The following is a 26,419-nucleotide window of genomic DNA, read 5'->3' on the forward strand; positions in this document are numbered from 1 at the left end:
CAGGTATTTAAAAAGTATGTAAGTTTAGTTGAATAAATCATGGTTGTATATTCTAAAAGTCTATTCTGTCATTAGTAAAGCCAACATTTTGATTGTTAAGTGTAGTTTTAATTCCAGATGTGTGTAGTCAATGTGTGTCAATTTAGTGGTCTTTAGAAAAACTGCTAAGACTCAGCTTTGTCCTCAGCAATTAGGGTCTAGAGTAGAATCCACTCTAGTTCTTTAATTATTGGGATCTCTCTCTCTATCTCTCTATATATGAAATGTTGTTTTTTAAATGATGGTATTTGTAGGGATTTTCAGTCATCCAAGTCATGGTTGTCCCAGAGGTGCTTTTTCAGGAGACAACTGGACTTTCTTGTTTTTTCTTTGAAGATGTTTCACTTCTCATCCAAGAAGCTTCTTCAGCTCTGACAGGATAGTAGTGAATTGTGACCCTGCGAACACAGATAGACCTCAAAGTTCTTCAACGACCCTCTAAAAGGATGCAAATGACCAGTTGTTTGCAAGGAATATAAATCCTTCTATTCCCCACCATCCAGACAGAGCTGATGAAGCTTCTTGGATGAGAAGCGAAACGCCTTCAAAGAAAAAACAAGTCCAGTTGCCTTCTGTAAAAGCATTTTTGGGACAAATGATGGAATCTAAGCAATTCCTTTGGTTGAAGTTTATTTTTTATTGTATTCTGTACTGAATGTTGCATGAGTTATACTGCTTAACTGGCTGGGTCTTAGGCAGCATATACATGTAAAAAACAACAGCAATTTACATTTCTCAATTAAAATAGGGCACACTGCTTGGATCCACACATATTCTATGGCCATCCATTTTGACTCCTAAGTTCTTGGAAAAAAACTCAGTGTATATAGAGGCCAACATCAACTAAAGAATTAGCTGTGGTTACACATTTTTGTGAATAAAATAGGAAGAATAGGAGTTGGGCACCTAATGTGTGGAATAAATAAATATATGCACAAATGTACTTCAAATTCTCAGTAAAGTAACACTGGTTTGATATGAACAAAATTGCTCTTGTTTTGGTTTGCATTTAAATTTGGTTCAATGGCTGTTTGGCATCTCTAAATAATTAGTGAATAATTAAATAATTCAGAAATAAAACTGCATATGATAGTCCTTTAGATTTAACAAATCTTGTAAAATTCCTTCTCTGTAGGAAAATTACTCCTTCAGTTTATCTTCTCCTGGAATCATTTTATCCCTTTCCCTCCTCAATTGAAAGAGATAGCGATATAAACTTCTCCAGACAAGTGTTTAACTCATCTTTTCAAATCCATGTTCTAAGAATTGGCTCACATGGATTAAAAAAGAGGTTATTTTGAGATGACAGCAGGATTTGTTCAGAAGAGGTAAAGAATTTGGTGCTGAATGGACAGCTCCAGAAATGTTTTCAGCTAACTTGGTTGAATTTATAAAATAGGATTAAAAAAAGAGAAAGCATTCTTAGATAGTAAGTCCCATTGTGTGTAAGAATACAGATTAAAGCTTCTCCAAAAGGTAGTTGCATAGCCATTCTGGGTTAACATATGTAATTAAAAACAATGCATTATTTTTGTTTAACAGAATTCTCTTTTAATACAGCTGGGCCATAGTTTATGGCATAAACAGTGCAATTGGGTGGTAGAATTGATGGGGATGGGCAGAGATAATGTAGCCAAAATCATACCTTTTGTGCCTTTCCCCTGGAATGAATGATTAAAAGCTTGGACTTTTTTGTGTATTTTTACGTTTGGGGTAGATTAGTTGACCAAAGGTTGCTTTAACATTTACAGATGTTGCCTGTTTCAGCCCTTATGAAGCCTGTTCCCAAAATAAATTGTAGCCCCGGCTACTTTTAAAATAGATGCAGACCTCAGGCCAACAGAAATTGAATGTCTTAGTAATATATAGTCATTTTATTACACAGTAGAGTACAGCTATTTCATTGTTTAAAAATTGTGTGGTGAGTGCTAACAGATGAAAAGTATTCATTTTTTAAGTCATACTGTATATCAGTGTTTTATAGTTTTATGAAACTACACCTCTTTCAAAGATTTTTAATGACACTGAAATGCAGAGATAATTAATATTAAAAAGACATTGCACATATTACAGATATGGTCATCAATAGGATTCAAATTGGATATCAATAACAGGATCTTTCCTATGTATATTCAAATCTGTATCCACTCCATTATAACTAGATATCCAAATAGATAAGATCATCTGATAATGCAATAAGCCTATATCTTCTAGGATAGCTAATCATAGCATAAAGAGAAGCACTGTTGCTCACAGATAAATAGCTCCAGATAAACAAAAAGTAACACTGAAGCAATAAAATCCCTGCTCATTTAGAAAGTAATTTTAAAAAACTGCTGATAAATGTCTAGCCAATCAGATATGTATCATAAATCAAGATTTCCCAGCCTTTTTGTGGCAATGTGCATATTTGGAGTTTTGAAGGCATGTTGTCATTAATTTCATTAAATCAGCATTTCTCAACCTTGACAGTTTTAAAATGGGTGGATTTCAGCTTCTAGAACTTTCCTTCCCTTGTTAAATGATTGCCACTAAATGTTTGCCATGTTGCACTTGGTCAATCATAAAACATTTTATGTACTTTAAGGGAATAAAGCAGAGCGCTATACTTACATTTTTAAGATTGCCTGTATGGCCTACTTGAGACCCAGAGGTATTGTTGTAATTACAGAATATGCTTGAGGCTAATGCTTTGCTGTATAGTAAAGTATTTCCTATTCATTTAATAGTAAATTTTTTTCAGAAAGGAATGTCAGTTGGTGAAGACTGGGAGATGACCTTTCCCCGCTATAGCCCAGGTTCTTCCCCCCTTTCCTCCTAAAAACCTGGGTATGTGCCTTAGTCTGGGATCCTGAGCGCCTGAGGGATCTGTTTCTTGAGTAAATATAGTTTATAGTTCATCAGTTATTTGCTTTTCATTTCTTTTCTGTGTTTTGTTTTTATGATTGTTCGCTACCCAGTTCGCTACTGGTTTGAGTTGAGCAACTATATAAATTGAATTAATGATTAAGATTATTTAATAAATTTACCTTTCTATCAGAGTTAACATTTTCGTTTAGCAGAAACTTTGGGGTGCCCTTAAGGATTTGGGGATCACTTGGCCTGCAATATTAAGCTGTGCACCATGATACTAATTGTTTAAATCAGTTTGATTTTGATGTAATTCTTCCATAGTGCCCGTGTGTTTTCTCAGATGTAACTTTTCTTTGTTTACTTTTAGAGATGTTGACTTGGGTAATTTTCCAAAGTTGCTATTGGGATTTGAAGCTATTTGAGAAGATGGCCTCTCCCTTGATGGAGATAATTCATCTGAGATAGGACATTCCAGCCATTTGTTGGGAATGCAATAACTCAGGGAGGCTAGCTTAAATGACCACCCAACTCCTTCCCTAATCCTATACTGTAGTAGTGGTTGTAGTCCCCTATTCCATGACTATTTTACCTTCGGCATGGCTTCCCTTATTTCCAGAAATAGCATAATTAAAATGCAATATCCCAAAGATGTTTTTTTTTTCAAAATACAACTGGACTTTGTTTTTTCTTTGAATACATTTTGCTTCTTAACCAAGAAGCTTCTTCAGTTCTGACTGAAGATATTTAAAATGGAATGGGAGAAGAGATTAAATTATGTTCAGTTTGTTTGGAATCATGCTTTGGAAAGCATTCATAATGCATCAATGTCTGTTGCTTTAACAATACTGCATGTAGACAAAAGCTAAATATACTCCTGCAGCTGACCAAACTTTCTAAGAAATTGTTTGTGCAGTGTGTGAAATATAGGTTTTTTTCATTAGCTCCTGAATTTCTCAAGATAAGTAAGCCCACATCTTGAACTCTCATCTTCCTCAGCCAATCTGGATGTGGTGTTAAGAGATGATAGTAACAGAGTTACTAGATTTAATTATGAGTGATTTTCCACTTCAAGAAAATCGATTTCAAATTATGCCAAATTTACATCTTCAGAAAAGAAATTCATAGAAAGAATAGTGGAAGCTTGTAACCAGCTTTCAGTGGAGGTAGTGGGTCAGTCATCAGTAACTGACTGAAACGTGCTTGGGATAAACACTTAGCAATAGCAGTTAGACTTATATACCGCTTCATAGGGCTTTCAGCCCTCTCTAAGCAGTTTACAGAGTCAGCATATTGCCCCCAACAACAATCCGGGTCCTCATTTTACCTATCTTGGAAGGATGGAAGGCTGAGTCAACCCTGAGCCGGTGAGATTTGAACAGCCGAACTGCAGAACTGCAGTCAGCTGAAGTAGCCTGCAGTGCTGCATTTAACCACTGCGCCACCTCGGCTCTTAAACTTGCCCATCACCTGACAAAAAATTAAAAGTAAGATAAAATTAAAAAATAAAGATAATAAAGACATTAAAAAGAAAAAAACCTCAAAGACTTGATGGACCACTAGGTCTTTTTCTGCTGTTAGTTTTCTATTTTTCTCAAGAAACAGATTCTTCTCCTAGTTTCTTTAGCAAGATATGGTGAAAAAAGATGGATAGGCTAACAATAATTTCATCAACTGAACTAGTTGAGCTTCAGAAAGGTTCTCCACTTTTAGAGAGACAAGCCAATCAGGAAATTGTGTTTAGTAAAAGGGGCCTATATTCTCATTCACAGTAAAGCAGGGCTGCATGTCCATAATCTAAATATGATAATATCTCACAAATGAAGGCAAATATACATTTCCCAGGATAATGATGTGGATTGAATTTGGGTCAGTCCTGGTGACTAATCCAAATTTGACCTCACTGTAATATCTATTTCTCTATATTGAAGAAAAAGAAAGAAAATTGGGGAATTACCATTCTGCAATTGGTGGTGAATATCATTTTAAGTTCTGCATTATCCTGCACTCAAGATCTTAGCTTTCAAAATGTACCAGAGTTGAAATTTGTCTGGCAAATGTGTTTCTAAAAATCAGGACTCATTAACACAAGATACTTCAGTGGCATTCTTTCCCTGAACTAATGTAATTAGTGAAGCCATCAAGACTGCACTATTAAAGTGGGAACACATTATAAGGCGTTCATTGAGTTTTATTTTTTTAATATACATGCTTAGATTCAAAGAGGTGGTGCTATTAATCAACAGCCTGGTACAGCAAGTCTCTGGTACTAAATTACCGACTAAATCACAATTGATTTGAGTCTGTAGCATTCCCAATGACTAGTATGACTAATGACAAAGAATTATAGGAACTGTAGACAAGATTTCAATGAGCATCACACTCCTAATTTAGCAAATGGCTTGCTTACATACAGAATTATCTATTTACCCTAAAAAAGAAATATGCGCATGCACGCACGCACGCACAAAATTTATGTAGAATTTTGTATTGGCCAACAGACTTGTCTTCTGTCTTCATACAATGGATCATCCTTTATTTTTAGCAACTCATCTCCCAATATCATCTAAATTGTTCATTTACAGGTAGTTCTTGACTTGCAGCTGCAATTGGCACCAGAATTCTTGTTGCTAAGCAAAGTGATAAATGAGTGGCACTTGATTTTATGACCTTTTTTCTCATATTGAGTTAAGTGAGTCACACAAACACTAAGTGAATCAGGCTTCCCCCACTGACTTTGCCTGTTGGAGCTAGTTGTGAAGGTTACAAATGGTGAACATGTGACCCCCCTGGATCTTGAAGCCTTAGTATACACATGCTGTTTGCTAAGCAACTGAATTTTGATAGGATGACTGTGGGGATGCAACAAGAAGTGTGTGGATTGATTGTATGCCACTTTTTTCAGTGCTATTTTAACTTCCAACAGTTGCTAAATGAATGGTTATAGGTCAAGGACTACCTGTATCATTTATCTCAGGAGAATGAATCACAAAAAAAGCTGTAATTTAAATATTATTATCACTACAAGAAAAGCTGCAAGTGAATTTTGCAATTTGGCAACATTCCTGCCAGTTAACCGTGTCCATCCCAGAGTGCTCCTTTCCATTTTTACTCATATAAGTTTTTGTAGCCCAATAATGATGGAGCACAGCCCCACCCTTATTGGGCTGTTTCCTTGCACCCATCTAACAACATGCTTCTTCTAAATGACTGCATGTCTCATCTTGTTCGTTGACCACCATTTCACTATACAGCCATTAGCCACAGTACCAGAGTTTGCTATAAGAAGGGCAGATTGATTAGCTTTTATTAATATACACATTAGACTAAGTTCAGCCTTCAGGTCTTCCAATATCAAGCCAAACACTTTGTTTTTAATGATGAATCAGTCAAGTCTTGGAAATATACATTTGCAATACTACTTTAAAGGAGGATATTTGTAGCGCAGGGTTGAAGTGAGAGATCTTTAGTGCTCTCTGAACTTTGTTGTTCACTTGCAGATGTTTCATTACCCAAACTAGGTAATATCACCAATGTTAGTGACTAGCAAGGAAAAACAATCAAGCAGAGAGAGCACCAAGGATCCTTCACAATACCATTTTGCATGGCAACAGCCTAGAAACACAAATGGCAAACTACATTTTCACAGGCAAATCTATAGTTAAACCCAAATTAATTTTTTTAAAGGGAGACAGTCCGGTGTAGTGGTGGAGGTACTGGCGTAGAATTCAGGCGATTGTGAGTTCTAATTCTGCTTTAGGCATGAAAGCCATCTGGATAACCTTGGGCCAGACTCTCTCACTCTCTCTCAGCCCAACCCACCTCAAAGGTTGTGGGGGAAAAGAGGAGGAAGAAGTACTATGTACATTTGCCACTCTGAGTTATTTATAAAGTAATAGAGGCAGCTTTAAAAATCTAATACATTTCATGCTTGTTTACACCTTTTGCTTCTAATTTTGGTAAACTTGTTCTTTTTATTGTGGCTTTCTGATGTGGTAGACTTTTCTATTTCTATTTGAAGGCGTGCTTTCTGAGTCCCAGCCAAACATTTTCAATCCCAATGATGTTGAATGGCCTCTCCATGAATACATCAAGGCAAAATTTGAAATAGTTAAGAGAATCAAATAGCTCAATTCTGAATTGAATATAACAACACCCCCACCCCCCACTATTTTTTGAGAACTTCACTTGCTCTTAAGATTGTCCTATGGCACAGGATGGGCAATTTCTGGCCCATGAAGTCATATGTAACCTTGCATCTTTTTGCACTTCCTGGAGCCCCCTTCAGTTGACAAATTTCTCTAGCAATTTGTTGAATTATGGTATTATTATTATTATTATTATTATTATTATTATTTGCATTTAGAAAAATACCATAGCTATTTGTGAAATCTCCTAGGCTTTAAAAACCTGTTTTGCTTTAAAAGCAACAATAAACTTATTCCCAATTTCCCTATAGGGATGAACATTACAATCCCACTTCATCCAGAAACATCACTGTGTACCAATAGTGATTCTCAGATGCAGAACAATTTTTAAAGGAAGTGCAACTCTCCTCTCTAAGCTGCTCCTTTGACTCTTATAACATTAATCTGCCTTGATATTTTCATTTCTTCTGCAATCCAAATGGGAGGCCTATAAAAGGCATTAATGGAATTTAATGAAAGTTATACAACCCCTTCTTGAAATCATGTTCCTATCTCTCAGTGTATGAATTTCTGGAGCAGTTATCCATTTGTATTCATACACTGCAGACACCATAAAAATACTTTCCATGCCACCTTTCCATACCTGGCTATCTTGTTGGGTGAGGGATTAAATAGTTTTTGTTCAAGAAACAGAGAGAAGAAAAAAGGCCAACATCACGATGAAAAGAGGATTTTATATTTGAATCCTCATTAATGGGTTACATCCTATCCACCTATCTATACAAAAATTTCCTCTTGCTCTTCTATAAGGACTCTCTTGAAGAACATTTTTAGCTACGTCAGCCAAGTGCATTCATGCAAGTTCCTCCCCTGCAATGTTTGAAAAACTGAACAGGGTTGGAAACAAAATCTTGCTATTTATATGACCAGATGGTAGGACAATTGGAATACAAAACCAGGAACAATACGTACGTACATACATACATACATATATATATATATATTATATACATATACATTTATACTTGTGAGATTAAATTTAAGATGTTTTGTTTTAAATCTGATCTGCTTTTCAGGAGATTACAGTTCCCTGTCCACCTTTCATCCAGTTAGAGCATTTTGTATATCTCTTATACTATCTTGCTGGATGCAGATCTACTTAATCTGCTGCAATTCAGTATGGAGATGAAGGAGAGTCTTTTCGAGCTACTTTCCATGGTTTTCATTTTGTATGTATGGGAATTCCCATGTTATTAGGAGAATGGCACAATTTCTCCTGTTGTGGCTATTTCTGCAACTTCTTCCATCTGTATGTATAAAGAGAACATAGTATAGGACGTGTTATTTTGAATGACATCACTCAATCATACACATGTAAGTTCCTACCGAACCTGGATCCTTCAAGCGCCAGACAACCAACTCCATTATCACCCCAGCAGTTGATGGAAAAAGTGCTGCAACAAATATAACACATAAAGGGGACTGAGGCTGTAAATTGGCTGAACTACACTTGCAGTAAACTTTTAAGCAATTCACAGAGCACTAAAATGCATACTCCCCACGTTATATGTGCATGAACATACAGTATGATGCCTTTAGCTTTAAGAGCAGTGAGTTTTAGGATAGATATGTGAGAACATTTACAATGTGACCCTTTCTATGTATAGGAGATAGGAAAGTAGTCTTTCCCAAATCATTTGATTCCCCACTTCTAGGCTAAAAAATTGGACTTTTCAGTTTTTTATTTTTGATTAATGAATCCAAAATATTTGCCATACTGAAGTCCTTGTTCACAAATCATGGCATGTGTATAGAATACCCATTCCATATATAAATTAAACTTTGGAAAATAACCCACCAAATTGTCACTTTTGACCAAAGTGAGTATATAAGCAGATCATAGAAAGATGCAAAGATTAACCTAACTTTGGGAAGTGATCTTCTTGAATACTCATCTTATGTGTGAACAGTTTTCACACATCAAACCTTTGAATTCCAAATAATGAAGGATAAAATGAATGATTTTTATCACAAACAAACTACACGTCCTCATGACGAGATCTGGAAATTTCTAGGTGAATCCTGGAGAAATAAGTGAAAGAAATCATCATCCTTCCAAATAAACCAACTTCTTCATAATGCCGACCCTGGTATTCAATCTCTTTCATCACCAGTATCTTATTTTCCACAGCAGTATTAATCCAAGAACACCTCTCTCAAATTATAGGAAGGAAATATCTTGGGATTTTCCTCCCAACAGTGAAAAGTGCATGAGCACCCGAGGACCAGAACATGACAATTCTAAAGGAAACCATCTAGAACTTTCCTGACAGAATACTATTTTAAAATAATTAATTCCAAGCTTTTGAAGTAATATAGTTCTTTTTGACAAAAAAAGTCACTTTTCCAGCAACTTTATAAAATATATTTCTACTGCCACTTCTCATAGAAGATATTAAATAAATAACCGAGGGCAGTTAACAATGCCGTTAAAAATACTGTCAAAAGACTTAATATTACCAGAATTAACCTGGCATTGTTCAATAGGTGGTGCTGTGATTTGATGAGAGAAATTGCATGATTTGACCCTCCCCCCCCTTTAAAACATTATATACTTTAAAACAACAAGATAAAACAATCTAGAACAGTTGTTTCTGGAAGTTTTGCCAACCTGTATCTTCTGGGTGTCCTGAATTACAACGCTCATCTGCTGGCTTGGAACCATATGAATTATAACTTCATCCATGGAGAACACCAGCAAGGGAAGGAACTCTCATATTTTTCAACTCTCATGAACTTACTTTATATGCAAAATCTTATACGGGGACTTGATTATGGGTGCATGTTTAAAAATTATTTAAATAATACAACATTCAACTAAAATCCAGGCACAAGAATAAGTCTAAATAACTAACAAGAAATATTCTGTCTAAGAAAGTAACAAGGATAGACATGTCTGGTTTCATACATCATGTACACTATGATATGTTTACTGTAGTTTATTGACTAACCTTCAATTGTGCTGGATTTGCACATGGTAAATGTCCAACAAACTACAGTATGCCTTGGTATGTTGTATGAACCAAGCCCATTAATAGAGAAAACATTTTTGGAGATCCTTCTTGAGTTTCAGCATGCTACACTTCACAAGTCTTGTCTTTTTTCCTTACTCTCTTTAATATTATCCCTGCATAAAACATTGGCCATTAATCCCAGTTACATAGATCCTTCACACTAACATTGCGTAGCTTATAAATTGACCATGAAACTGATGGAATACAGAAGATTTCAAGACTTGTGGTGCCAAGAAATGTTCTTTTGCAATCTCTTCTCTGTGGTGTAATATTTGATTCTGAATGAATAGCTTTTTGGAATATTGTTTCCTAGCTGATGATTCATAAGCATGCAGGAACATAGAATAACAACTATAGCATTCCGCTTTGCTTCATTAAATAGAGGGAAAGGGTAGGAGGCAAAAAAAGTTGAAGTCCTCTGGCACCTTGGACAGCTTTTGTAACTCACTATCAGCATCTGATGTAACTCAACACTGCTGCGGCATAAGATCTCCCAGGTAGCTAAGGTGTTGCAGCATTTTGGACCTTCCTGTAGTTACTGTCTACACTAACTGTTCCTTCAGCAAAGAAATGTGTTGAAGTTAAGATACTGACAGGTTAACACATGTGCGACACATGACATTGTGTCACTGCCAGGGAGAGCAGTATGCCAACAAGAGAGATGAACTCTAAATCCCAGCACTAAATGGATCTGTGCAGTGGTCCTCAGACCTGATGTAATGAATGAAAACAAAACACAATAACCCTTACCATTAAATTAAAAAGACAAGATTCATTGTACAGTTTGCTTTTGACCACCAGGGCTTTGTTTTCATGTTTTGCTCCTAATTAGTTCCAGATTCCAATTTCCCCAGCAAACCCTGATGCTGACAGTGGTGAGATGGATCCAGCACAAACTGGTGGCCTTTGGAGATGCAAATACAGAATGGCAGTTCCATGTTTTTCTAAAGTTTCTGGCTTCATTTCCTGGCTACAGCTGCCTTGATATATTTGCTCTCAGCAATTACGTCTGAACCCTCAAGTCCTTTGGGAGAGTCCAGTTTGTTAGTCTCCAGAATGTAGATTCCCAGGAATCTTCCAAAAAAATAGGAATAAAATGTAATGAGGAAAAGAAAAACAGGCTGATACTTCTTCCCTGATGTAAAAGTCAGTTGCCAGCAGGGATGTCCCAAAGATGGCCAGCAAAACCTCCTGCTGGCTCATTCGTTAGGAAACAGATACAGTTCCCACCACAAAACATAGAGAACAATGGATTCCAAGTTGCCCAAAGGATGGAAAACTAAAGATCTTCCCATCTCAAAGCTAGACAAGTGTCCCACCCTCCACCCCACCCAGCTCATAAGATCAAGATTCAGGAAGCAAAATGAAAACCGCTGGTCTTATTTGTCACCAGCAGAGTCTTTCTATGTTCTAGTTGCCTGCACCACTGAAGAGCCAACAAGTCAATGTATAGACATGGGGCATCAGTCCCAATCCATAAAGGTTCTCATCAGGCAGATGGGACAGAAGACATACATTACTGTACACAGATGACCACCTTCCCGCCCTCCATCATCTGTTTCTCCAGTTGACACAAGATGCACACCAGACACAGAAACTGAAAATGATCCATCACCATCAAGAGGTGGGTTGTGTCTCTGCAGTCCATCTAGAATTTCACCACCCCACCTGGTCTTTCACAGCCTCATACTCAACAGATGGCAAGGTCATCTGCAGTAGTTCTTCTGACAGTGCTGGGCTTTACAGTATTTTCCCTGCAGTAAAATAAAGGGAACGAGGCACAGGATGAGGAAGAATAAAGACTGGGCATGGGTGGAAGAAAATTCTAAAGATGTCCCTTGCGAATAATAGTAATAGTTAATAATAAGATGAATTAATTTCTCTGGTTGGTTTATATGTTTTTCTGCTCTCTCTCTCTCTCTCTCTCTCTCTCTTTTTAAGTCGTGTTGGAATTTTTCAAAGTCTGCAGCTTCGCCTCCAGTTCAGAGATCTGAAAAACACATAACAGAAAGGGATAAAGAGAAATTCTCCAGGCAGAGTAAGGAGCGTTTGGGATGGGGAAGAGGTAAGGTGGACTTAGGAAAGAAATGCAGATGATGTGGCTGGAGCCAATGGTCTGGTTGGCTAAGATTGGCAGATAGCAATATGAAATGGCTAAAGGAAAAAATGGTAAGGGGAAAAAAAATTAAGGGCAATGAAGATAATGTTAAAATGTATATGAATACAAATTAGACGACCTTGTTTCCTGCAGATTTCAAATAGCTTAAGTCTGTAATCTCTTTTCATGTCATTTTCATTTCCTGTTGCATTGCTATACATCAAGTTCTTTATAGTTTGCGGAATTCCCTTCCCAGTACTCCTCATTACTAAACATGCTGACTGGGGTTGAAGGCATGAATTAGAAAAATCTGCAGGACTGCAAGTTATACACATGGCAGAGATATTTCTGGATGACTCTGTTTCTTATTCATTGATAGAAAGAGAAGAAATGAGCGTCTACTAAAATAAAATAAATAGACTTACCTCCCATAACGGTGCTATTATACTTTCAGATCATTAACTATCATATGTGAGAGGATGTATGTAAATCCTCGACAGTAACAATGGATTACTTGGATATGGGGGCCACACTTGGGGACAAGCGTTCCATCTATTAAAAGAAGTGGGTTGTATTATCCACATCCACAAAAGATCTGTGGGTTGGCCATCTACCTGATTCAATGGCAACTGTAGATCTTCAGGTAGTAGAGATGGCAAGGAATGCCACAACTACGCGACGTTACACAACTATGCTTTCGGCATTAGAAACAAACTTTCCTGAATTGATGTAATTTGGCAACATTTACCAATGCACCAATTTACCAATTATATCATATTTAGACTACTACAATGCAGTGAGACTACTCTGAAGAATATGAAAAACTTCCATTGATTTAAAAAAAATGGAGGTACCCATATAGGCAATGAGCTCCCTAAATTAGACTTAGATTTTTTTTTTTAAAAAAAATACAGAATCTGTTTTAAAGCTATTCCTAATTTACAAAGGAAAAAAATGTGGCTTTGCTGCCAAATATCACAGTCCTGGGAGAAAAGTTCTGAAGAGCCTCAGAAATGGGACTTAGGGTATGTAGTACATTTCATGAACCATTGTTTGCTCACATCTGGAATAAATGGCTAAACAACCCTTTCAATTAAAGCTTAAGTAGTAGGGAACTTTACAGACATCTAGATGTTAGACTATGCCTATAATCCTTGACTTTTGGCATGCCAATGGAAGACAACATCACAATGATGTGTTCTGTTTTCAAGCTTGGACTTAACAATCACAAAGCTATTGTCTTAGAAACATTACTGCAGTAGGTAAATAGATTCAACATCTTTGGAAACTCAATTTTGGCTATCCTTCCTTCTAACACTTGTCCCAACATTTCTGTCATTGTGCCCTTTATTTATTTATAGGCTGCCCAATTTCACCAGCACTGTCCATCAAGGTACTTGTTTTAGAAACCTTGTGAACAATTAGCTACTGTGCCAAAACAGAAGGAGAGAAGAAAATGTTGATCAGCAACATACATGGGGAACAGGTCAAGGAGAAATCAATGGAGCAATGATGATGAAAGAACCGTTTGGGGAAAAACAGAATGTCATGGGAGCAACAACTGGGAAAGCAGACGTCAACCCTTGACTTTGTGGCTTAAAGAAAGGTTAAACTCCTTAAAAAAGGAATGGAATTATAGTGAAATCCTGTACTTTTAATAATAATGGTTTGTAATGTTTATGTTTGTTAGATAAAAATTAGACTGTCCAGATTTCAAAAACAGTCAGGGAATGTACACTTAATTCAACTTTGTAAAAGAAGGAAGATCTAACATAACTAAGCATAACCAGTTCCCTCTGCCCATAAATCTATTTTTTTCTAGGCCTTTTTTCTAAGTCTGAATATCGCAGCAGAAAACAGAGTGATTTAAAAAAAAATCCATTATCTACAATCTAGATTGAGGCAGCTCATTTCTATCATTTTTGTAATCAACCACTACCTCACACAGGTCTACTTCCAGGCAAGGTTATTTTTTTTCACACAGGTACTCTCTCTGGGATATATACCAGCTTGCCTGGTCTATCCTAAGGTCATACTCTTACTTTCTCCAGCCACCACAATCATAGCAAATGTTCCCCAATTCTGTTAGTTTTCCATCTGGCAGCCCAGGAATAAAAAAAATGTTGCATGAATCTATGTAAAACTAAGGTTTAATTCCTTCAAAAAAGTAAGGCTGACTACTGCTAACCTCAGCTTTTATACCTGTGAACCTGGCTCTTTTCATTTGTAACTAATAATCAATGGATCTGTTTCCATGATCAGGGTCAGGATGGTGAGTGAGGGGAAAGACCACTTCAAAAAGACATAAGTTTTTAGGGGCTGAATTTCCAACAATGCACTGCAGAGGGAGCTGGTGAATAAATAGCCATTAGAGTTTTAAGATATTCACAGAAAAGGTTTTCACTTTGGTTTTGGCTTCCATATCAGTGTTTCCTATCTGTGAAACTATCACAGAAACTCAGAGCCATTCACACACACAGAAATGTACATGCATGTGCACCAACATTTAACATACAAAAGCATGAAAACACCCTGACAAATCTGATATGGTAACTCTGCCTGATGTAAGATCTAAGATGTGGCAGATTCCCCATGGCTCAGTAAGAAAATCATTGTATGTATGTATGTATGTATGTATGTATGTATGTATGTATGTATCAGGGGTGGGTTGCTAATCCCGTTCCAACCGGTTCGGTTGGAACGGGGCCGGCGGTGTCCTCGTGCACGCGCGCAGTTCATGCATGCGTCTTAGCGCCTGCGTGATGCTCCAGCTGCTCGCGGAGACTCGCGCAGGCGCTGTATGTGCCATCCAGCTGCTCGCGGAGAATCGCGCAGGCGCTGTATGTGCCATGCGCCTGCGTGGATGCGTAGAAGCCTTCAAAGACCAGTAAGGAGCGTGGGCGGGCGGGTGGGCCCTTTGCTGTTCCCGGAAGTTACTTACTTCCGGGTTCGCCGCCCAACCGGTTCGCGGGGACCGCTGCGAACCAGTTGAAACCCACCCCTGGTATGTATTTATGTGACCATGAGATCTGTTGCAGAATGAGGTCTGAAAGTCCCATTCAGAGAAAATGTACATGAAGAAGAGACAATTCCTAAATTAAGATTGAATAGTAGAGATCTATATGGATCTGATATGCTTTGATGTAAAATCAGATTTAATATCTGATGGAAATGTTCTCAGGTAGAGGCTTCAGAAAGATACAGTTAAAGGATTTCCACTATGCAAATATAGGATCCTTGGGTGAAAAGGGTATGAGATGAAATTATCAATCAGACAGAAGGATTCAAGATATTCCCCTCTCCTCTCCCAGCTGCAGGAGCTACTGCTTAACTAATGATTGGTTGCTTCAGATGAAATCCTCTAAGATAAAAACATTCATGCCCAGCAATAAAATAGATCAGAAAGGCCGGCATGTCCCCCTCTTCCTCCCCCTTCTGTCAGCCTTGTGACAAGTGCTCATATTTACAGCTAGGTCCTTCTAAAAGCAAGCGTTTTGTCATGCGTCCTGAGGCAGAACTATGGCCTCTCCATCCCTTTCCTTCTTTCTTTTGGGGTCATGGTAAGCCCCCAGCACTGTCCTTGATGCCCACCTTCTCTTGCAGCTTGTCAACTTCCTCCTTGTGAGCCAATTCAGACTCCTCTTGGATGCGACGCTGAGCTGTCTCCTTCTTGAGGAATTCAATTTCTCTGCAGGCGGAAAAAGGAGGTGGAGGTTAAAAATCAAAGTCAAAAATGCAGAAACTATCCAATGGCGGAAAAGGATGGACCATGCTAGCATAGGATCACAACTTCTTTTAGGCAAAAGAATGATATTTGCATTTGAATGACATGTTGTAAGCTAAAAGAAGGTACAAAAAGGTAAGCAGGCCCAATAGAAAAAGTAATTTTTATTTACTATATATCAATTATATTTTAAATTATTAAGTATTTGTCTCTATTTAAATAATAATTTCCCCTTTTGTTAAGTGAAATGGCAATTTAGTAGCAACTTCAGCAAAAGTTGTGCAAACTATGCCTAAATATTTCAGGAAAGTATATTTGACTCTGGAACCCTCTAGTTCAGATGAATGTTCTGCTTTTTTAAAAAAAAGCAGTTTATTCAACACATCTAACAGACACTTGAATAATTTCTCTGTGTAAAAAATCCTCACCATAAGTGAACATTCTTCAAAATGCATATATTGGGCACAAAAACAATAATATCTTTTTCTCTCTTGAAGTATTATTTGCAAGAAACGGGGTAGGTAAGTAGATGATAGATAAATTAGATAGATAGATAGATAGATAGATAGATAGATAGATAGATAGATAGATAGATAGATAGATAGATAGATAGATCTGCATCTGCATTAAGCATATAATTCCATACCTTTTGAAACTGACCAGCATTTTCAATCATTTCCCAATTCCATCCCACTTATATAAATTAGACTATAGTTTCTGCCTACAGAGTAAATATTCTGTAAAAAGCCGCTCACTACCAGTCACCAAACTGTGAAATGGTTCAGCTAGTAATTCACATATAACATATATAGACAAAAAAGGGAGGGAGGATCATTTTGCTTAGTTATTTTCCCTATCTGTCTCACATCCTTTATCAGCTTGAGTTTTAAAAACCATATTAAAACTACTAAAGGTGTTTTAAGAAACCATGTGGAGTAATGTTTATTTTGATAGGTGGTTTGATCAGGCATGCTGCCTATTTTGATTTGTTCTATATGCCTACCAATCCCATTGGATGGTACAGTGCTAATCCAAGTATCCTGGCTTTGGGAAATGGCTTTGTAAGCATGCTTATGATAGAACATGAACTGAAGTGATGGAGGTTGAGAATTATGAAGTAGATCTGGTGTTCTAATTCTTACTTCTGTTGATACTCCTTAATAAGTCGCTTAGCTTTGCTGTATTTCCTTTCCAGAGTCTGGTACTGGGCCTGGGTCTCTTTTAAGTGCTCATCCACAGCCTGGCATAAGTTCTGAGCCTCCATCCAGTATCCTTCCAGTTTCTCCATCCGCTCCTTGTTTTCTTCTACGCTCTGTTCCAGCTGGGCTTTCTCAATGCGCCAGCGAGCTTTCTCCTGTTCAATTGATTGTAGCTGAAGATAGAGAATTTGAGAGGAAATAGTTATGTGTTAATTGATAAGTTAATTAGTTGCACTGCATTCATTTCACTTGGTGTAGGATAAAATAAATAACCAAACAAATAATTATCTTAATGAAAATCAAGGCCAGACAAACAAAACCAACAAAAACAAAGAACAAATCGAACAACTATTCATAAGGCATCCACAGCTCCATATCTTTACACTGGAATGAAAGCTTGAGAAATTCATATTGTTTACAAAGTCAGGAACTGTATTTGAAATCTGAACATATCTTGATAGATAACCCAGGCTGACATAAATTTGCAAATTTACATCCAATTGTAATGTAGGACTGGATGGACTAGACAACTGGAATCTGATGCTCTCAATTTCTTTCTGAATTCTGTCCATCTGCCATAATGGAAAATAGTAGAAATTACAATAAAAAAGTGAAGAATGTTAAGTTGAAATATGTTGTGCTATGCTTAAAATTCCTTCCTAAGCAGCTTCATACAAAAGTTGCAATATTTCTTTCAGACGTGGATGACAGTGAACAGGTGTTAGTTTAATTGGAAAGGGGAAAATTAGTACTCTAAGCTTGACTCTAAGATAGTCTTGTTGCAAGCTGGATTATTCTTGCTTCAGCTCTTTTAATACCAAACCAGCTGACTTAAGAGCCTTACAGCTTAAAACAGTGTAAAGGAAGTTATAAGTGGGCAGCTAGCAACTTACACAGCAGAACTCTTGCTATGGAAAGAAAAAAAATGCTATGATTTATTGCCATTATAACTGTATTTTAGAAACCATTTTTTTATCTTTGGAATAGCTCATATCAAAGATGGGCAAAGGAAAAAGCACAAGTAGCATATTCCAATTAAAGTTCAAAGGGGCCAGAAGGAATGTCCACGCAATAAAGTAGGAGATACTGTCCAACTATTGAAGATCTAACCATGGGAAACAAGGAAGGAAGTCATAACAAGACAGAATTGCCAACTGGTAGCATCCTAGCAGTTCAGTTGGAAAGTCAAAACACTGAAGACAATACAATTATCCATGAAAGAATTGTATTGAATTAATACAATTGTCATGGTGGCATTTTATATAGCTTGGGGGGGGGGGGAGGTTCCACTCCATTTTAACTATACGAAAACTCCTTTTTTACAAAAACTGTAGTGCCAAGGACTACCCAGTGAACAAAAGCTAAATATAGATGATGGCCATGTCCTCCCGTTTGGCTCCTTTGAAAATTCAAAGAGAAGTCCTTCATTTGTTCTCTGCCCATCCCATTTCAAATGCTTTGCACAGCACTATTAAAAATAGTTCAACTATTACAAGGCACATCTACAAAGCCAGTTCTTGCAGCTTTTCTGGAAAACATTCTCAAGAATGGATTTTGGCAAGTCTCCAAGGGAAGCAAAGGATTTTATGGCTGTCCGCACAGCCTTCATTCTTACCTTTCTTTTCAGCTGCTGTATTTCGGCTTCAGTCACAGCATGCTTGATCTGGAGCTGCCAAAGGAAGACATAGCAAGTTTAACTCCTTCCCTAGTTTTCATACATAAATCAAGAAGCCCCATACCTTATGATTGCATTACAGAGAGAAAGGGTTTGCTTTAGGATTTATTTTATTAAAAAATAAAAAGTAGGCAAAACATTTTCTAAAGATAAATAAATAAACAAATTAGGAGGCCAGCTTTCATTTCCAATATGCTGATGAGTGTTAATTTTAGTCGTGTTCAGGCTGCAATACTTCAACAATCAAATCATGCTCTTTGCCATTTTGGTCTACTTATTATTCCTGCACAAAATATTTTTTGTTTGACTTCGGTCATCTTTCTATAGGGACAAGAATTAAATTACAATAACGCAATCACTACCTTCTGCAGAATTTCTGTGAGGTGTGCTTTATCTGAGTAATTTGCACCACAGCAATACTTGCATGCCAATATCTTTTTCAACAAAGACACATGCCTGCAGGTATGAATAGTTTTTATCAAGAATTAGAAGTACCCTTTACTAAAGCCACCAGCATCTCACAGTTCTGAAAAGAGAAAATTGAGCAAGCAAGATATGCAGTACTATCCTTGCATTTACTGTCTTCTAATCTTCCTTAGAACAAACAGATGGGGACCCCAAGGCAGGCGTGGGCTCAATTTTGCTCTTTCTCCACATCCTAAAATCAGAGCAGAGAATCCTGTACTCCTCCTGTATTCCCTGGGTCTTCTTAAGACCCCAATTTAGCATTACTGTGATAATTATTTATATGAACTCTCCTTCTCTGTCTTTCACCATGCCAGTAAATCAACTCTGAACAGCCACGACTGGATTGCTTAAATGAAAACTTGCTGACACACATTATAGGGTTGATGAGGGACCACTTCACACATTACTGGTGAAGCAATGAACATTAAACATTAAATGTTTTCCAACCAATCATTTCCAAATCCTTCCCTTTTTAAATTACCATTCATACACTGCAGATGCTTGGCCTTGAGAGCTAACCATCTGCAGCTCTTCATAGCACCTTTCTATAGTTGAAGAGGAAAGGGGGATAGGTATGGATATGCCAGATCTGCTTACCAGACCTATAGAAATCATCCAAAAAGGATGCATAGCTATTTTGTGCACAAAGAACGCCAGGAACAGTATTTGAAGCAGCAATGTGAGCTGTGCAAATGTTGTTATGACTCATTCCCAATTTTTAGTGTTTATCACTATCATTTGCAAGATGTATGTCTGAAGGCATCTTGAATAGACTAATCTAAAGTGCATGATTCTTGGCTTTTGTAGGAATGAAGAAAATATAGTTTTATTAAGATTGCAGCACTAAATCACATGTCCTGGTACCAACTGTAAAGAATATTTGTAGCTCAGGATTGGACTCCTTGATGCTCTCTGAGCTTAGTTGTTAGCACTGAAGATGTTATTGGTTGGGCAATGAAGCATCTGCAAGAAAACAATCAAGGACTCCAGAAATGTCCTACTCTCTGACGAGTAAAACTAAGAGAGGAGAACAAAAGCCTTCTGATGTGTTATATTCTATACTTCAAAACCATTCACCCCCAAAATAGGGTTATGACTACCACTATGACTACGCCACATCACTAGTGCCCTTTGCATATTACCAACCAGCAGAAAAAAGAAAAATGCCAATCAGAATACTTCGATAGAAATGGAAGTTGTCTATCTACACGATACCATTTGTCATCAGTAGGCTCTTTCCTTTGCTCCTCTTTTTCTACCATCTCCTGTCATAATCTGAGTTAAATTCAAACTGGATTTAATAGCAAAAGATCAGTCATGAAGAAATCTGAATCAGAAGATAGCACCTTCTCCTTTATAAAGGTAACAAATGTCAAATTCAAGTGCTCTCATGTTCTGTGGAAGCAGCAAGAGAGAAGGGTGTTATGCAGTGGTGCAATTCAGCTGTTTCTATCTGGTTCAGACGTACCAGTAATGGTGGCGGCAGTTGCTCCACCCACCCACCTGGACGCCATCATGTCCTGATTTTGACAGTCTGCACATGTGTGCACACGCTCACATTTGTGAACTGGTAGTGAAGGTAAGTTGGTTTCACCTCTGGTGTTATGCTATTTCAGCATTGCACTAAATCATTAAGGATCACAGAGTTAAACCACTTATGACATTGCTGGTTGAGTTTCTCATTTCTCAATGACCAAACTCGATTTTATGAGTGTTTTTACAATTTTCATTAAGTGAATTACATGTTCATAAATCCAAATCCAGTTTATCTAATGCAGTGGTTCTCAACCGTCCCAATGCTGCGACCCTTTAATACAGTTCCTCATGTTGTGGTGACCCCCAACCATAAAATTGGTGTCTCGGTTCCTAAGACCATTGAAAATATGTGTTTTCCAATGGTTTTAGGTGACCCCTGTGAAAGGGTCGTTCGACCCCCAAAAGGGTCCCGGCCCACAGCTTGAGAACAACTGATCTAATGGAGGCTTTTGCAGTTTTTTGTTAGAAAATATGGAAAAGTTGCATAACACAATCATGTGATCAAGGGACACTGCAAATGATCGTAAATGCAAGTCTCTTCCCAAGCGCTGAAATGCAATCATAAAATAACAGAGATGGTGCAGCAGTTGTAACTTAGGGAATGGATTAACTTTTATAAATTCTGTTGTAACTTTGAATGATTTTTAAACAATTGTCCATAATTTGAGCTCTACATATACAGTTAAGAACAACTTAACAATTTAAGACTGCCCCACTGTGGACTGGAGACCAAATGAACAAAATGATATGAAGGGAAAAAAGCTGCTGATAGGAAATGTTCAGGCTGTGGGTGGGTAGAAATAGGAACATGGCCAAAGAGGCATTTTTATTCCTTGAAACTCAAGAAGGGCCAAATTAATTGCATCTTAAGCTAATGAAATAACTGCCTGATGAGACACTTGATTAGTTATGTATTTATCTTAAAGAAATCCTGGAAAACTGGTAAAGTGCTAGAAGTTGGGAAAAGGGCAAATGCTGTCTCTGCCTTCGTAAAAAGGGAAAAGGTCCCTTTTTACAGAGCCAAGGTGGCACAGTGGTTAGAGTGCAGCACTGCAGGCTACTTCAGCTGACTGCTAAGCTGCAGTTTGGCGGTTCAAATCTCACCGGCTCAAGGTTGACTCAGCTTTCCATCCTTCCGAGGTGGGTAAAATGAGGACCCGGATTGTTGTTGGGGGCAATGTGCTGATTCTGTAAACCGCTTAGAGAGGGCTGAAAGCCCTATGAAGCGGTATATAAGTCTAACTGCTATTGCTATTGCTATAAAATAATGATGCAGAGAACTTCAGCCCAATCTGTCTACTATTGATGCTTGGGAAGAATTTAGAGTACATCATAAATAAAGTGATAGGTATTTTAAATACAATATGGTGGTTACTAGAAATCAGCACGGATTTGTTAACAGATTTTGGATTACTAATCTTCTCTTCTTTTTAATTAGGCAATTTCCTTAATAGATTTTGAAAATGCTATAGACATAACCTATTTTAACTTCAGTAGAGACATGCTGATTAACAAATATATGTAACAAGAAAGTGATATACTGTTGGCTTGGAAATCATATTCAAAAAAGATTCTGCATTGAATTGGAGAGAAGTATTAAGGGGATAATCCTGAATTTTGTAATATTTTTATTAATGACTTGGGATGAGGAGGTGGTAGGAATACTTAAAAGATAGGATATAAATCCAATGAATAAATAAACCATATTACAGGAAAACTCTCCATTAGCAAATAATCTCCATATTAGATTTACAAATGACAAAAACTGGTTGTGAAAACAGATATTGTGTAAGAATACAACTGAAAACAATTTAGAGAAATAGGTTCAAAATAATAAATTTAAATGTAATGGATTAAAACTTTAAGTGCAAGGCATATAAAGAGGGATTATCTGGCTTGGTAGTTGTGAAAAAGATCTTAGAATATAATTGGTTGCAAACGGAGTATGAACCTGCAATGGCTGGAAAAGAAGCAATGCAATTCCAAGATGCATTGGAGGTAAATTTTCTAAATCATAAGAAATATTTGTTCCACTATGCTTTGCATTGGTCATATCCGATCTTGACTGTTAGTCCTGTTTGACAGAAAGTCAGATTCTGATTAAATGTTAGGAGAAATGTCCTAATAATAAAAACACTTCAAGAGAGGTAATCTCCCTTTTATGGGATTGTTTCATATGGAAGCTAGGCAGGAGTCCATTAGAGACAATTTAGCTTCTGCACTAAATCAGGCAGTTATATGCCATGATTTAAACCATCCTTTCTAATTCTATTAGATCTACTTACTTCTCATCTCATGTCTCACAATCAACGATGTTTACCTTTTATTTTTCTTCTTCACTTGTTTGCTTTTGATATTACATCTTGTTTGCTGTAATGTGCTATCACTCTTTTTGGAGTACTGAAAAATTCAAAACCTCCAGAAAATAACTCTTTTCTTTCACTTATGCCATCATTAAAACCAGGTGATCCTAATAGAAATATGGAGTTACTTCAGAACCCAAATTTAAGACTGCCTTGCAGAAGACTGCCTCCTGCCTAGGCAGGGGGTTGGACTAGAAGACCTCGAAGGTCCTTTCCAACTCTGCTATTGTATTATTGTATTAAGAAGTGAAAGGCATTCAAAAGTTGTTTTATAGCTTTTCCTAGCCTAGTGCATTTCAAGAGTGTTAGCCATTCCTACCCCAGACTTTACATCATAGCATTTTGGTGACCACCATGTTGGGAAAGATTGATTTATACTGTTAGAAATAGCAGCTAAAAAGGCCAACGATTACATCAGAACTGCTGGGCATAAAGGTTTTTTTAAAGCCCGTTTTCTTAAGCAATATGGTCTTTAACAAGCTATTTCCCTCATTATTATTCTCCCATCCAATCCATTTTTCTTTATCTCTTTTTCTTTTCTTCTTCAGGAAGCAAACATGAAGGCAGAGACTGTTTTATGAACGATGCAGGCTATCCCTTTATAAAACAAGCAATTATTAAATAATAAATATTGAAGGAAGGAAATGTTTCATCTTTTATGAGGCATTCCTCTCATAAGCAGTAGTTTACAGAAATAGTGTATCTACTTATAGGTAACATTAATTCCCCCTCCCACCAAGTAATACTTTATTGTTTACCTAGGAGGAATGCCTTAACGTAAGACTACCGATGGAACTGTCTTTGTCCCATTACATTGGCCAATCCCACTTGGTCAGGCAGGGGAACTATATTATGGACCCTGCCAGCTAAAGAATTCTGACAGGCAGAGTCCAGAAAGAAAGCCTTCTCTGTCACTGTGGAACATTCTCCCTCCAGAGGTGAGGCAAACCCCACCCCTTCCAGACAGGGGTAGAAACATTGTTTTATGGCCTTGCTTGCTTTGCGCAGGGGAGAAGCACACAACTGAGGGGCTGGTTAGCACCCTGAAAACCTTCCCTTCATCTTTTAATTAATTTTTAGTATTGTTTTCAATAACTCTGGTCTCTTTTTAACTTTTATATATTGTTTCTATGTTTTAATATTTTAATAAAGGGCATCCAGAATCCCTCTGTGAGGGAGATGGGCAGTTCTAAAATGTGATTATTATTATTTTTTTAAAAAAACTTTCCTGAGAATACTGTAGTAGAGATTAATTAACTTGGTTTTAGTCTAGCTTTTAAGTGAAAGTATGATCATTTAAAATTCAATATTGCTTTTTTGGGGGGGTAAGTTTTATACTTATAAAAATTATTTTGTGGGGAAAGTATTACTGGCTTAAGTCAAAATGTATTTTAGAATTAATAAAATAGTTTCCTGAACTAATTACCTTAACTGATCTAAGAATGAACAACTGTGGATTATATTATTTCTCTAATCAGAGCAAGAAGGGAGGAAATGCAGCTGGTTTCACTACATCCTGTCAGTGTATTACCAAATCACTGCTAATATTCATTGCAATGAGATCTAAGTCCTCCTCTTCTTTCCTATCCAGCTACTCCTCAACAAGTTTTTTTTAAAATCCAGACCTAGTGGTGGTGTTGCTACACACACATTTAACGTAAGTTGTAAGTTTCAGCTATCTTCCCACCCATCCTCCACTTTAGAAAGCCACATACCTCCTTAAATTTATGCACTAGCTTCTCAGGATCCATCTCCACTGGAGACAGCATGTCTTCATTTTCAGCCAATTCAAAAACCTCAATAGCCATTTCATTGTTGGGGAACATGGGGCTCATCTCTTCATCTTCATCTGTAGCATATTCTCCTGTCTGCAAATAACAAAAACAGGTTTTATCATTAGACATTCTGATACTTACCTTGACAGCACACTAAGTATAGAACTAAGGACTACTTAAAACAATTCCTTAGAATTCAGGAAGTAAGTATAAGTTCAAGAAAATTACACTTCCTGTTTTGAAGCAGGGGTAAAGCTTGAATGATTTGCACAAAAGAAATGAGCAAACTAGTTTCAATCTGAAATGTGTACATCTCTTTCTTACAATTCTTTTCAAATCATACATCACATAAAACTAGGACATTCAACTTGTTTCTGCTTTTTCTGTGCCAGTATCATCTATGAAGCAAAATACAGAAAACGTTTAAATATTCTGGATAACTATAGTTTCAATGTGAGGTGCTAATATAGTAATAAACAGCACAGAAAACAATACCAAGAAGAGAAAGAGACCTCCACCAGTTATAAAGAAAAAAATGGGGGGGCCTAAGGAAATTCATAAGTAATCCAAATTTAATCAAAGCATAGTTTCATTACGGTTGCTAAAATGCTCTTCAAACATGTCAACAGCTGTTCAGCTTCCCTGAATTTAAGGTTGAAGCTCTACTACTTTCCTCTCCTCCCCACAGGCAAAGAGAAATTGATTTTACTTACTTCTTCATCCTCCTCTGTATATTGGGTATACCTCTGTTCCATCATTTCTCGCTGCCATCGTTCCTGTTCCAGGGTCTGCTGGATCAGTTGCGCCACTTCACTCTGCTCTCCTGGCTTCTCCCTGCCAATGAGGAACCTAAAGGAAATTAAAATGAATAAATGAATGCATGGCATTAATGTAATAAGGGAAATCTCAGTATGGTCGAATAGCATCTGGAGTTAGATAATCAGGCTCTATCTCAATCTCTTTCTCTTTCTCTCTATCTACAACAAAGTGAAAGGTATTCTAGCTCTTGAGTAAATATGTATAGATCTGGTTATTTCTACTCTAAATGCTTCAATCAGAGTAAATAACGAGCAGCAAAGACTAACACACCAACACTACTTTCTATTAATTCAGAGGAAATTAACGTTTAGAGGCCTGAGTTGTATTTTTTTTTCTTTGCAACAAAGATCACAATAGATATAATCCCAACTGTTTACAAAGGTAGTACAGAACTGATGACTACTTCAAATAATTCTTTGGAATAAAGAAAGCAGTACATACAAGAAAATTACATTTCCTGTTTTCACACTAAGGTAATGCTGAAACGGTTTACATCAAGAATTGGGCAAGCTAATTTCAGTCTGAAAAAAGTCTCCTTTCAAATATTAACTCTTGTGAAAACAGGAAATTCACTGGAATGTGCGGGGTCAGGCTTGAAACCTCCCTACCCCACAATCATTCAAGGAAGAGCTTGTTCTAGGTATGTTAAAT

The 26,419-nt window shown here is 37.1% G+C and overlaps 1 protein-coding gene across 4 annotated transcripts in view; it reads right to left on the bottom strand.

The window, feature by feature from the left end:
• Positions 1-6,828: 6,828 nt before the first annotated feature.
• The window catches only part of PPP1R9B (protein phosphatase 1 regulatory subunit 9B), an 85,831-nt gene continuing 66,240 nt past the window's right edge, over positions 6,829-26,419 (bottom strand). The window contains exons 5-11 of one of the 4 annotated variants that reach the window (XR_004256841.1): positions 25,663-25,798; positions 24,890-25,042; positions 18,748-18,801; positions 17,076-17,305; positions 15,801-15,897; positions 10,862-12,101; positions 6,829-8,344 (exon numbers count right to left, since the gene is read on the bottom strand). Coding sequence is in view for 2 of the 4 variants with exons in the window: in XM_032235148.1 (XP_032091039.1) it covers positions 8,291-8,344; positions 15,801-15,897; positions 17,076-17,305; positions 18,748-18,801; positions 24,890-25,042; positions 25,663-25,798 (724 nt within the window). In the remaining 2 variants the exon portion in view is untranslated. Of the gene's footprint in view, positions 12,102-15,800; positions 15,898-17,075; positions 17,306-18,747; positions 18,802-24,889; positions 25,043-25,662; positions 25,799-26,419 lie in introns of all 4 variants that reach the window. The other 3 variants (XR_004256840.1, XM_032235148.1, XM_032235147.1) reach the window with 3 other exon arrangements.

Source organism: Thamnophis elegans, chromosome Z (assembly GCF_009769535.1).
Source record: "Thamnophis elegans isolate rThaEle1 chromosome Z, rThaEle1.pri, whole genome shotgun sequence".
NCBI classification, from domain to species: Eukaryota; Metazoa; Chordata; class Lepidosauria; order Squamata; family Colubridae; genus Thamnophis; species Thamnophis elegans.